This window comes from Hemiscyllium ocellatum, chromosome 30, assembly GCF_020745735.1.
Source record: "Hemiscyllium ocellatum isolate sHemOce1 chromosome 30, sHemOce1.pat.X.cur, whole genome shotgun sequence".
NCBI classification, from domain to species: Eukaryota; Metazoa; Chordata; class Chondrichthyes; order Orectolobiformes; family Hemiscylliidae; genus Hemiscyllium; species Hemiscyllium ocellatum.
Window position 1 is genome coordinate 55780494 of NC_083430.1, and position 14557 is coordinate 55795050.

Genomic DNA, 14557 nt, shown 5'->3' on the forward strand with positions numbered 1-14557 from the left:
GGGCCTATTCCGCACTGTATTGTTCTATATTCTATGCTAACCATTGTGCCACCATGTTGCCCCATGGTCATGTTGGAGCTGTACAGAACTTTGATTAGGCCAGCTGGAGTACTGTGTTTTCTTGGGAGCAAAGTCGTTTGAGGACGACCTGATAGAGATGTATAAGATTATGGTGGGAACGTACAGGGTGAATGGGAAGCAACTGTTTCTCTTTGTAAAAGAATCAATGACAAGGAACTATGATTTTAAAGTGAAAGACAGGAGGTTTACAGGGGATTTGAGAAAAATCCTTTCATCAAGAGGGTGGTGGGGTTCAGGAATGCACTGTCTGAGAGGGTAACTGAAGTAGGAAACCTCTAACTTTAAAAAGTAATTGGATGGGCACTTGAAGTGTCATACATTCAAGGCTATGGACCTAGTGCTGGCAAGTGGGAGTAGTATGGCATATTTTTGGTGGTACAGACTTGATAGGCCAAAGCCTTCTTTTGTATTGTGGATGATTTTACAATTCCAAGATCAAGAATACAATATTGATCAGAAATATCTTAAAGAACAGATAATCAGCTAATCTTAGTGGGTGACAACTTAACACAAGATGCCAAATGATAAAAATTATAAAGCTGGAGAGAATATGGGGTGTATACAGATGCCAGATGGGGGACAGCCAGACTTATGGATAGGCACAGGCCTAATATGGGTAAATAAAATGAGAATAGAGGCACAAGGTTTTGAAGAAAAACCAGGGAAACAAAATATAATGATAGATTCACACTCAGCAGAAAGGCATTTTTGAAAATCTCCTTGGCTTTCTTAGCAACACATACTTGGGAACGTAGATCTATTGATATTAAAGCCACTCAAAAGGGAAGTGTTTCTCTACCCTTCAAAAGAGCTTCAAACACTTTGAGGACATCCTGGAAGTTAAATAACTGTGTACATGGCCTCAACAATGCCTCTCGAGTTTGGTACTTCACAGTAACTTCTGGCTCATCAAAACTGGGCTGCACCTAGTTGAACGTAGACCCGAACATCTTATTAGGTGAACAAACTAGCGAAAAATCATTTAAAATGGAACATGCTGTTTTCAAATATCTATTATTAGATAGATATCGGGGCACAGATAGGCAGTTTTGTGGGGGCGAGAGAGACTCACATTTGGTATGTTGCCTCCCAGGTGCAAGGGTACGTGATGTCTCTGATCGTGTTTTCCAGGTCCTTAAGGGGGAAGTCGTGGTCCACATTGGCACCAACGACATAGGTAGGAAGAGAGATGAGGATGTTAGGCAGGCTTTCAGGGAGCTAGGTTGGAAGCTCAGAGTTAGAACAAACAGAGTTGTTGTCTCTGGTTTGTTACCCGTGCCACGTGATAGAGAGTCGAGGAATAGGGAGAGAGAGCAGTTAAATGCCTGGCTACAGGGATGGTGCAGGAGGGAGGGATTCCAGTATCTGGATAACTGGGGTTCTTTCTGGGGAAGGTGGGACCTCTATAAACAGGATGGTCTACACCTGAACCTGAGGGGCACCAGTATCCTTGGGGGGAGGTTTGCTAGTGCTCTTTGGGGGGGTTTAAACTAACTCTGCAGGGGCATGGGAACCTAGACTGTAGCTTTAGGGTGCAGGACCTTGAGTGTAGGGAGGTTAGGAACATGGCATTAATCTCGAAGGAGGGTGCATGTAAACAGGAAGGTGGCTTGAAGTGTGTATACTTCAATGCGAGAAGTATACGAAATAAGGTGGGTGAACTTACAGCGTGGGTTGGTACCTGGGATTTCGATGTTGTGGCTATTACGGAGACATGGGTAGAACAGGGACAGGATTGGCTGTTGCAGGTTCCAGGGTTTAAATGTTTTAGTAGGGTCATAGGTGGGGGTAAAAGAGGGGGAGGTGTGGCATTGCTTGTCAAAGATAGTATTACAGCGCTGGAAAGGACGATGGATGAAGACTCGCCATCTGAGGTAATTTGGGCTGAGCTTAGAAATAGGAAAGGTGAGGTCACCCTGTTAGGAGTTTTCTACAGGCCTCCTAATAGTCCTAGAGACGTAGAAGAAAGGATTGCGAGGATGATTCAGGAGAAGAGTGAAAGTAATAGGGTGGTTGTTATGGGGGACTTTAACTTTCCAGATATTGACTGGGAAAGCTATAGCTCGAGTATGTTAGATGGGTCGGTGTTTGTCCAATGTGTGCAGGAGGGTTTCCTGACACAATATGTAGACAGGCCAACAAGAGGTGAGGCCATACTGGATCTGGTTCTGGGTAACAAACCAGGCCAGGTGTTAGAATTGGAGGTAGGTGAGCACTTTGGGGACAGTGACCACAATTCGGTGACTTTTACTCTAGTGATGGAGAGGGATAAGTGTGCACTGCAGGGCAAGAGTTATAGCTGGGGGCAGGGAAATTATGATGCGATGAGGCATGACTTAAGATGCGTGACTTGGAAAAGTAGGCTTCAAGGAAGGGGTGCAATTGATATGTGGAGCTTGTTCAAGGAACAACTATTGAGTGTCCTTGATAAGTATGTACCTGTCAGGCAGGGAGGAAAGGGTCGAGGGAGCCGTGGTTTGATAAGGAATTGGAATCCCTTGTTAAAGGGAAGAGGGCGGCCTATGTAAAGATGAGGCGTGAAGGTTCAATTGGGGCGATTGAGAGTTATAAGGTAGCCAGGAAGGATCTAAAGAGAGAGCTAAGAGCAGCAAGGAGGGGACATGAAAAGTCCTTGATTGGTAGGATTAAGGAAAACCCAAAGGCTTTCTATAGGTATGTCAGGAATAAAAGAATGACTAGGGTAGGAATAGGTCCAGTCAAAGATAGAAGTGGGAAGTTGCGTGTGGAAGCTGAAGAGATTGGGGAGACACTGAATGAATACCTTTCGTCAGTATTCACTCAGGAACAGGACATTGTTGCCTATGTGAATATAGAGTCACAATTAATTAGAATGGATGGCTTTGAGGTATGTAGGGAAGAGGTGTTGGAAATTCTGGAAAGGGTGAAAATAGATAAGTCCCCTGGGCCTGATAGCATTTATCCAAGGATTCTCTGGGAAGCAAGGGAAGAGATTGCAGAGCCATTGGTCTTGATTTTTATGTCCTCGTTGTCTACAGGAATAGTGCCAGAAGACTGGAGGATAGCAAATGTGGTTTCCTTGTTCAAGAAGGGGAGTAGGGATAACCCTAGTAACTATAGGCCGGTGAGTCTCACTTCTGTTGTGGGCAAAGTCTTAGACAGAATTGTAAGGGATAGGATTTATGAACATCTGGAATAATGTAATCAAGGATAGTCAGCATGGTTTTGTGAAGGGCAGGTCGTGCCTCACAAACCTTATTGAATTCTTTGAGAAGGTGACTAAGGAGGTGGATGAGGATAAAGAGGTAGATGTGGTGTATATGGATTTTAGTAAGGCGTTTGATAAGGTTCCCCATGGTAGGCTACTGCAAAAAATACAGAGGTATGGCATTGAGGGTGAGTTGGAGGTTTGGATTAGGAATTGGCTGGCTGGAAGAAGACAGAGGGTAGTAGTTGATGGTAAAGGTTCATCTTGGAGTGCAGTTACTAGCGCTGTTCCGCAATGATCTGTTTTGGGACCATTGCTGTTTGTCATTTTTATCAATGACCTGGAGGAGGGGGCTAGAAGGTTGGGTGAGCAAGTTTGCAGATGATAAGAAAGTCGGTGGAATTGTTGACAGTGAGGAAGGATGTGGCAGGATATAGATAAGCTGCAGAGCTGGGCAGAAAGGTGGCAAATGGAGTTCAATGTAGCTAAGTGTGAAGTGATTCACTTTGGTAAGAATAACAAGAAGATGGGGTACTGGGCTAATGGTCGGATACTTGGTAGTGTGGATGAGCAGAGGGATCTTGGTGTCCATGTACACAGATCTCTGAAAGTTGCCACCCACAGGTAAATAGTGCTGTGAAGAAGGCATATGGTGTACTGGGCTTTATTGGTAGAGGAATTGAGATCCGGAGAACTGAGGTCATGTTGCAGTTGTATAAGACTCTGGTGCGGCCGCATCTGGAGTATTGTGTGCAGTTTTGATCGCCATACTATAGGAAGGATGTGGAGGCACTGGAACAGGTGCAGAGGAGGTTTACCAGGATGTTGCCTGGTATGGTAGGAAGTTCTTATGAGGAAAGGCTGAGGCACTTGGGGCTGTTTTCATTGGAGAAAAGAAGGTTTAGGGTGACATGATAGAGGTGTACAAGATGATTAGGGGTTTAGATAGGGTTGACAATGAGAACCTTTTTCCACGTATTACGAGGGGGCATAGCTTTAAATTAAGGGGTGGTAGGTATAGGACAGATGTTAGGGGTGGATTCTTTACTCAGCGAGACGTGAGTTCATGGAATGCCCTGCCAGTAGCAGTGGTGGACTCTCCCACTTTATGGGCATTTAAACGGGCATTGGATAAGCATATGGAGGATAGTGGGCTAGTGTAGGTTAGGTGGGCTTGGATCGGCGCAACATCGAAGACCAAAAGGCCTGTACTGCGCTGTATTTTTCTATGTTCTATGGTCTATGTAGACTGAGGTGTATATGGATCTCAGCAAGGCATCTGACAATGTTCCCTAAGGCAGGCTCTTTCAGAAAGATAGGAGAGATGGAATACAGGGAAATTTGACTGTCTGGATACAGGATTGGTTAGCCAAAACACAATCGCGAGTGGTAGTGGACGGAAAATATTTCGCCTGGAGGTCGGTGACCAGAGGTATCCCGCAGGGATCTGTTCTTGGGCTTCTGCTTTTTGTACTTTTTATAAATGTCTTGGATAAAGATGTGGAAGAATAGGTTAGTACGTTTGTTGATGACACAAGTCAGTGGTGTTGTAGATAGTGTTGAAGGCTGTTGCAAGCTACAACAAGATATTGACAGGATGCAGAGCTGGGCTTAGAAGTGGCAGATGGAGTTCAACCTGGATAAATGCTAAGTGATTCATTTTGCAAGCTCAAATTTGAATGCTGAATACAGGGTTAGAGACAGGATTCCTGGCAGTGTGGAGGAGCAGGATCTTGGGGTCCATGTACACAGATCCCTCAAAGTTGCCACTGAAGTTGATAGGGTTGTTAAGAAGGCATACGGTGTTTTGGCTTTCATTAACAGGGGGATTGAGTTTAAGAGCCATGAAATTTTGCTGCAGCTCTATAAACCCTAGTTAGACCACATTTGGGATATTGTGTCCAGTTCTGGTCACCTCATTATAAGAAGGATGTAGATGCTTTAGATAGGGTACAGAGGAGATTTACCAGGATGCTGCTCAGATTGGAGGGCATGTCTTATGAAGAGAGGTTGAGTGAGCTCAGGCTTTTCACACTGGAGAGAAGGAAGAGAGATAATTTGATAAAGGTGTACAAGGTAAGGAGAGGCATAGTTAGAATGGATGGCCACAGACTTTGCCCCCGAGCAGAAATGGATGTCACGAGGAATCATAATTTCAAGGTGATTACAGGAAGGTATAGGTGAGATGTCAGAGGTAGGTTCTTTATGCAGAGAGTGGTGGGTGCATGGAATGCACTGCTAATGGTGATAATAGAGTCAGAGACATTAGGGACATTTAAGTGATTGCTGGACAAGCACGTGGACTGCAGTAAATCAAGTTTATCTTAGATTAAGATAAATGCTTATCACAACATGGTGAGCCGAAGAACATGACAGTACAGTACAGGCTCTATGACTTCTGGAATAAAGGACCTGATTTATCAAGAGGTTACACCTTAATTCTGGGAGCTGGATGAACTTCGGATCATTCGGGAGGCAGAGACTGCGATAGACAAGAGTTACAGGGAAGTTGTTACTCCAAGGGACGAAGAAAGTTGGGTAACAGTTAGAAGGGGGAGAAAACAGTCAGTGCAGGGATCCCTGTGGTCACTCCCCTGAGAAAAAAGTATACTGTTTTGGATACTGTTGGGGGGGGGGGGGGAGCGACTTGTCAGGGGCATGCAGTGGGGTGCAGGTCTCTGGCACAGAGTCTGTCCCTGTTGCACAGAAAGGAAGGGGGGAAAGGAGGAGTGTTACTCATTGGGGACTCAATAGTTAGAGGGTTAGATAGAAGGTTTGCTGGGAACGAAAGAGACCTGCGATTGGTTGTTGCCTCCCAGGTGCCAGGGTCCGTGATGTCTCGGATCGTATCTTTGGGGTCGTGAAAGGAGAGGGTAACCAGCCCAAAGTCGTGGTCCACATAGGTACCAATGACATTGGTAGAAAGAGTGATAGGGATGTAAGACAGGATTTCAGGGAGCTAGGGTAGAAGCTGAAAGCGAGAACAAACAGAGTTGTCATCTCTGGATTGTTATCTGTGCCATGTCATAGCTAGGTGAAGAACAGGGAGAGATATCAACTGAACACATGGCTGCAGGGATGGTGCAGGAGGGTGGGTTTCAGGTTTATGGATAATTGAGGCTCATTCTGGGGAAGGTGGGACCTCTACAAACAGGACGGTCTTCACTTGAACTACAGGGGTACTAATATCCTGGGTGTGAAATTTGCTAGTGTTATTCGGGTGGGTTTAAATGAGCTCAGCTGGGGGATAGGAAGATGAGAACAGGGAGGACATGTACAGAATTGCACAGTCACAGGAATATCCGGAATAAGCTAGGTGAGCTTGCAGCATGGATAGGTACCTAGGAATTTGATGTTGTGGCCATTTCGGAGACATGGATAGACCAAGGTCAGGAATGGATATTGCAGGTTCCAGGGTTGAGATCTTTCATTAAGATCAGGGAAGGTGGTAAAAGAGGGGGAGGTGTGGCTTTGTTAGTCAAGGACAGTATAACAGTGGCAGGAATACCTTTTGACGAGGACTTGTCTACTACGCGATATGGGCTGAGGTTAGAAACAGGAGAGGAGAGGTCACACTGCTGGGAGTTTTATAGGTCTCCGCAAAGTTCCAGGGATGTGGAGGAGAGGATTGGCAAATCGATTCTGGGCAGGAATGAAAGGAACAGGATGGTCATTATGGGAGACTTTTGTACAGTTGCAGCATGACATCATGACTCCAAAACTCAATCTCTCTATCAATAAACCCCAACACAGCGTATGACTTCTTAACAGCACTTTCAACCTGGATGGCAACTTTCAAGGATCTATGTTAATGGACACCAAGATCCTTCTGCACATCCACACTACCAACAATCTTTCCATTGACTTAGTATTCTGCCTTCCTGTTATTCTTCCCAAAGTAAATCACCTCACATTTATCTGCATTGAATTCCATTTGCCACCTCTCAGCCCAATTCTGCAGTTTATCCAAGTCTTCCTGCAACCTGCAACATTCTTCCGCACTGTCCAGCACTCCACCAACTTTAGTATCATCTGCAAACTTACTAACCCATCCACTTAATCCTGCATCCAAGTCATTTATGAAAATTACAAACGGCCGTGGTCTCAAAGCAGATCCTTGTGGCACACCACTAGTAACCAGACTCCAGGCTGAATATTTTTCATCAACTCTCACTTGTTGCCTTTTTACAGAAAGTCAGTTCCTAATCCAAACTGCCAAATCACCTTCGATCCCATGCCTCTGCATTTTCTCCAACTGCCTACCATGTGGAACCTTATCAAAGGCTTTACTGAAGTCCATGTACACCACGCCAGCTGCCCTACCCTCATCCACATGGTTGGTCACCTTCTCAAAAAACTGAGGTTTATGAGACACGACCTGCCCTTGACAAATCCATGTTGACTATTTCCAATTAAATTGTTGCTTGCTAAATGATTATAAATCCTATCTGTTATAATACTTTCCAAAACTTTTCCTCTAACAGACATAAGGCTCACTGGTCTATAATTAACTGGGTCATCTCTACTTCCCTTCTTGAACAATAGCACAACATTTGCAATCCTCCATGCCTTTGGTACTAAACCTGTAGACAATGACGACTCAATATCAAGGCCAAAGGCTTGGCCATCTCCTCCCCAGCTTCCCAGAGAATTCTTGGAAAAATCCCATCTGGTCCAGGGGACTTGTCTACTTTGCAAATTAAGGAGTGATAGATTTAAGACAGATGTCAGAGGCAGGTTCTTTACTCAGAGTGGTACGGGTGTGGAATGTCCTGCCTGCCAATGTAGTTAAATCAGCCACATTAGGGGCATTTAAACAGTCCTTGGATAAGCACATGGGTGATGATGAGATAGTGTGGGGTGATTGGCTTAATTAGTTCACAGGTCGGTGCAACATTGAGGGCTGAAGGGCTGTATTGTTAGAGTTTAGAAGAGTGAGGGGTGATCTTATTGAAACATACAAAATTCTCACTTTTATAGGGTGGCTGTTGAGAAGATGTTTCCACTACTAGGTGAATCTCAAACATAGTTATAGAATGAGGGGGCACTCATTTAAAACTGAGATACAAAGGAATTTCTTGATTCAGAATGGTGATTGTCGAGAATCGCCCAACGCAGGGAATTGGCGAAAGTGTGGAATGCAGATGCTGGAGATTAGTGTCGAGAGCGTGGTGCTGGAAAAGCACAGCAGGTCAGGCAGCATCTGAGGAACAGAAGAGTCGATGTTTCGGGCAAAAGCCCTTCATCAGGAAGGGCTACTCTCCCGCTCCTCGGATACTGTCTGACCTGCTCTGCTAACGCAGAGAGTTGTGGAGGATAGATCACAAGTATTTTAAGAGGCAGTAGATCATATTTCTTGTGCATGCTCTGTTGACGTTTTGTGTTTTGTTTTATTCATTTTTAGTTATTATATATATTAATTTATTTGAGAAAAGGAAATCTATTATTATCTTGCAGGGTCTGACAGGAATGCCAGGGATGAAATGGAACTAAGGATGGTTACAGGTTAATTGGTGACAACTGGGTGTATGGATACGGGCATTAAACAATCAGCATGTCTTGAGATGAGAGAGCTGAACTGAAGTACAACAAAAAATTACTGTAACTGACATTTTAACATCAAAATGAAGCGAAAATCCTTCTAGTCTTTCTGAAGTCAAAATCCTTCTAGTCTTCTTGAAACATGCCTTTCTTTCTACTTCTATTTCATACACTAGATTACAAAAATGCACATATTAAAAAGAAATAATTTATTTTATCTTTTCCCATCAAAATGAATTTTCATATTGACCTTGGAAAACTCCCTTGGTCATCATGTTAAATAAAGTGAAGATTTTCAAAGTTTGTGAGAAGATTTGTAGCTCGGGTGCTCGTTGTTGTGGTTCTGTTTGCCGAGCTGGGAATTTGTGTTGCAGACATTTCATCCCCTCTCTAGGTGACATCCTCAGTGCTTGGGAGACTCCTGTGAAGTGCTTCTGTGATGTTTCCTCTGGCATTTATAGTGGTTTGAATCTGCCGCTTCTGGTTGTCAGTTCCAACTGTCAGTTGCAGTGTCCGTCCCAGCTCGGCGAACAGAACCACAACGAGCACCCGAGCTACAAATCTTCTCACAAACTTTGAACATCTACGGGCGAGAGATGCTAAGACAAGCCAGGAAATGGGGAATCCTGTGCCAACCGCCTAAGCGCCACATATGAACAACTCCGGTTCCTGCATGAATGCCGAAAGAATCAAATCCTTCCACCATGTGTCAGATACAGACCACCAGTCAACAAACCACAAGCCAGGGATACAGCCAGACAGAACGGATTCAGGATGATCCAGGGAATGATTACAGATGCTCACAACAGATTTCACAAATACAGACAAGAAAGTGTGTGCCAATAACCGTTAATTTCAAAAACCACCAATCAGGAATGCACCCGGATCATAGAACAGGCTGTCACCAAAGGAAAGAACAGGACCACACACCGCAAAAAATAGCACTAAAAGAAAAAATGGCCAAACTAACACACAACAGAGAGGACACTACAACACACACCTGGGTTAGAAACCTCTCCCACAGACAGCTCATAGACACAGAAAGAACAATACTGGCCAAGGGACTCAACTACAACCACAGGTACGCCAAGACAGCAGACTTCCTAGCAGCACTAGAATGCAAACTCAGGAACAATGGACTGACAGAAAAGACACAACAAACAGTGAGACAAAATATCATACCGCTGATAACAAGGAAAAGACAAACTCACAACCTCAATGCCAAGGAGAGGGAAGCACTAAAATCATTAAGAAACGCTAAAAACATAATCATATTACCAGCACACAAAGGCAGAATGACGGTCATCCTGGACAAAGCAGACTGTATCCAAAAAGCGCAACTACTTGCAGATACCAACACCTACCAAAAGAGGGAGTTTGACCCCACCCCACAGCTCACCAATAGGATAAACAACACACTGAGGAACCTACAAAAATACCAGATAACCAGGTTTGACCTACAAAGAATGAAACCTGAAAGCAACAACACCCCAGATTCAATGGACTACCTAAAGTGCACAAACCGGACATCCCACTCAGACCCATTGAATCACTACCAGGGATACCATCACACAAACTGGCTAAAGAACTACAGCAGAAACTGAAACACCTGATCAGCGGATCCAGACACTCTATACAATCAACACAGGAATTCTTGGACATCATCAGAAATATACACATAGACAAGGAAGAAACTATGGCCTCATTCAATTTAACGGTCTCTATCGACAAAACCCTAGCCAGAGAAACAATAGCCAACCTGCTGGACATACAGAACAGACAACAGGACATTGAACCTATCAACAAAGACGGCATACTCAAACTACTGGACCTGTGCCTCACAACACACTTCACATTCAACAACCAAATATATGAACAAATCAACGGCACACCCATGGGCTCACCCATCTCTGGACTCATAGCAGAAGCGGAAATGCAAAGATTAGAACAAACACTCTTACTGCAAATTCAACCCAAACTCTGGGTCAGATATGTGGATGACACCTTTGTAATAATTAAAAACACAGAAATAGAGAACACACACCGGATCATCAACGCCACACTCACTGGAATCCGATTCACGAGAGAGGAAGAAAAGGACAACCAACTCCCATTCCTAGACATGATGGTACAGAGAACACCGAACAGAAAATTCACCACAAAGGTATACAGGAAAGCCACACACGCAGACCAAGTCCTGAACTATGAAAGCAACCACCCCAACACACACAAAAGAAGTTGCATCAAGACACTATTCAAAAGGGCCACAACACACTGCAGTACACCAGAACTGCAAAAAGAGGAAGAAGAACACCTATACAATGTATTCGCCAAAAACGGATACCCGCGCAATTTCATCAACAGATGCCTAAGGGAAAGACAACAGAACGAGGACCTGCCGCAACCCAAAGGACTAGCTGCACTACCATACATCAGGAGCATTTCTGAACTGACAGCCAGACTACTGCGACCATTAGTACTCATAACAGCACACAAACCAACAGCCACTCTAAAACAACAACTCACCAGGACGAAGGACCCGAAACCCAACATGAGCAAAACCAATGTAGTGTACAAAATCCCATGCAAGGACTGCACAAAACACTACATAAAACAAACAAAGAGACAGCTAACGATCCGCATCCATGAACACCAACTAGCCACGAAACAACACGACCAGCTATCCTTAGTAGCCACACACGCAGATGACAAACAACATAAATACGACTGGGACAACACTACTATTATAGGACAAGCCAAACAGAGAACAGCCAGGGAATTCCTAGAGGCATGGCACTCATCCACAGATTCAATCAATAAGCAGATCGACCTGGACCCAATATACCGACTACTGCAGCGGGCAGCTGGAACTGACAACCGGAAGCGGCAGATTCAAACCACTATAAATGCCAGAGGAGACATCACAGAAGCGCTTCACAGGAGGCTCCCAAGCAATGAGGATGTCACCTAGATAGGGCACGAAACGTCTGCAACACAAATTCCCAGCTCGGCGACCAGAATCACAACAAGGTGAAGGTTTGAGTCCATAGCCATCAGAATTAGACAATGACAATTTGTTCACCTGATCAAAGAATTTGTAGCATTTACTATAAAAATGTATGCCATGACTAACGTTCCTTCAAAGAAACCTCCTAATACCGAAAAGGAAAAACAATCAAAATATAAAGTGCAGATATTTTAAAATGCTACTTACGGATGCTGAAGTACATTAGAACAGAGTGCAGGATCTACTTTTTGCCAGCTACCCAAATGTGCTGCTGCCTTATGTAGCAAGTCACAATAACATGGTGGTAATAGGTGCCTCGTTAGTAGTACACAAGTACTGACCCAAACTAAGATAAAAAGTTCACACGACCACCTCTTATCGTAATATTGTGTACTCTGTTAAAAGACACAAAAATCTGTAAGTTATAGAAGAAACAAGAAAGCACTTAAAAGAGATACTTCTGACTTTAGAAAAATACTGAATTGGGTGATATATGATTTTTTTGAATGAGGAATAAAGCCGGACTTCAGAAATATTTGTATAATTAAGGCCATAACCCAGAAATTGATTTAAAGAGAGACTATATTAAGGAAAAAAAGGTGTTCAGTCTCTGAAACACAGGCAATGTGGCTGACAGGATGCAGGCCTCATGCATCTCAGGTGTGAGTCAGTTAGCACTCACACCCTTGAGTCATAAAGCTCTGGGATCAAATACCAGGGCTTGAACACAGAAATCAAGACTGATTTCCAGCGCTACACTGTTGAAGGTGCATCTCTTGGGTGAGCTGTTGAACTGCAGCCCATCTGTCTCTTCTGGTGAATTAAAAGGTCCCATGGCACTTGTTATGATTCTCATTAAAAAAAATGATAAATTAAAATAATGAAGCTTACCAAATAACCCAACGGAAAAAAAATTGAATGACAGGTTTCATTTTTTAAACTAACTCTCACTTTAACAATCAAATCAAAATCAAATTGAATTATGCATTAATTAATAGGCAAACTGTATTCAGTGAAAACCACAAATTACACTATGGCTGTTACAAAGGTAAATCTCAGATTTACTGGCAGTCTCTTTAATACATATGCCATAAGACATAGGAGCAGAAGGAGCTAGATGTCTTTTCCATTTTACTGATTAAAAATTCTTTACCATGGAAGGCTGCAGCAGCTGGATCTTGAAGTATATTCAGAGTTGGGATAGCCATATTTTTAATTGACAAGGGAATCAAGGCTTATGGGGAAAAGCCAGGAAATTGGCATTGACCATATGGAAAATAAAGAACATGAAAGCATGGAAAGAGTTAAAGCATGAAGACCACTGGCAATCTGTGGTCTGTGGAAGGCAGGATGGGATAAGAATAGCAGAGTAAGGTTAAGGCTGAAAGGTCAGTATGGCGAGATGAGGTAACACAAGTAATAAAGCAAGTTTCTCTGTTAAGTATCATTGTGACAAAATTGGAGCAATAAATATTTGGGACATGGCATTAAAATATCTAATTAATAATTAGTAGTCAGCTTGAGACAGGAGACTATTATAATGCATGGAATAGCTAAATATCTATCATGACAGGTTAGTTTGGAATGGAAGATCACTGTTGCAGAGTTAGCAATAAATATCTAACCATAACATTAGAATAACATTAAGTAGAATGTACAGCTAAAGAGATAATGGGAACTAACATCACTGGTTTATTGTGTTGCTAGAGTGAGGTACTTTGATTAGTATAGTTGGACATGCTGATAAGCTAACAGAAACATGATAAAAAAGATATAAAAATCCACGAACCCCGAGGTTCGTGGGCATTCGAGAATCTGCTTTCTCAGTGGCACGGCTTTTTCTTTGCAAATAAAAGACCTTCTTCTTGAAGAACTCTCTGCGTCCCCTGGTGATTCTCTATATTTTCTCCATAACAACCACTAACAGATCAACCATGATGTCAGTGAATACTAGCGTAGACTCAACAGATCAGATGGCCGACTTCTGCCCCTACATCTTATGGTCTTATGGATTATTTCTGGCAGTGGGAGAGGTCTATTATATTTCATTGGATAACTACTGTCTGCCTCAAACTGCATAGTTCTCCATTAAATAACTGTGTCCTGCGATGGCGTGCTTATTCAATGGGTGCTTGGAATTTAGAATCATTTCTCGATAGGTGAGTCACTAATATTTGTGTCAGGCAAAACAAACTTAACAATTAAGATATCAGTTTTGTTTGTAAGCTTGACCATGGCTCTGGGCTTTATAGTACACCTTCTGCAGATTATTGATGCCTGAAAGACAGTTGAGAGTGACAAAGACTGTATAAGGCTCAATGTGGCCATTGCTGTGCTACAGGGAAAAAAATTCTAGATTGCTCAAAGTAGATCCCTTAAGAAGAAAACCACAAGTTCTTCTGGCAGGATAATGTCTAAGAGGTATTACATTAGCATGGAACAGCTTTGGTAGCCAAAATCTCCATTCATAATGACTGAATCCTTCCCAGGATGCTGAGAGAGACTTTTTACTGCTTGTTTGTCAACAAGTATTGGTGAAGTTCACCCCAAACATCAAGGATCAATTCTATGAGGCACCTGATACTGCCTTCGGCAAAATTTACAGGGCTGAGGGACTACCTTCTTGTGCATTTCAGAACAAAGGTAAGTAATGAGTACACATCTTGACCTCGCATAGAGCACCAGGGAGTTGGCAAGGTGAACAAAATGAGAAGAGGTCGCTGAACATGTGCTGAGATAAA

The 14557-nt window shown here is 43.2% G+C and overlaps 1 protein-coding gene across 5 annotated transcripts in view; it reads right to left on the reverse strand.

Moving 5' to 3' along the window:
* The window catches only part of tmem39b (transmembrane protein 39B), a 111362-nt gene that overhangs the window by 36886 nt on the left and 59919 nt on the right, over positions 1-14557 (reverse strand). For all 5 annotated transcript variants that reach the window (XR_009646276.1, XR_009646277.1, XR_009646275.1 and 2 more), the window contains exon 6: positions 12024-12211. Coding sequence is in view for 2 of the 5 variants with exons in the window: in XM_060847255.1 (XP_060703238.1) it covers positions 12024-12211 (188 nt within the window). In the remaining 3 variants the exon portion in view is untranslated. The remainder of the gene's footprint in view (positions 1-12023; positions 12212-14557) is intronic.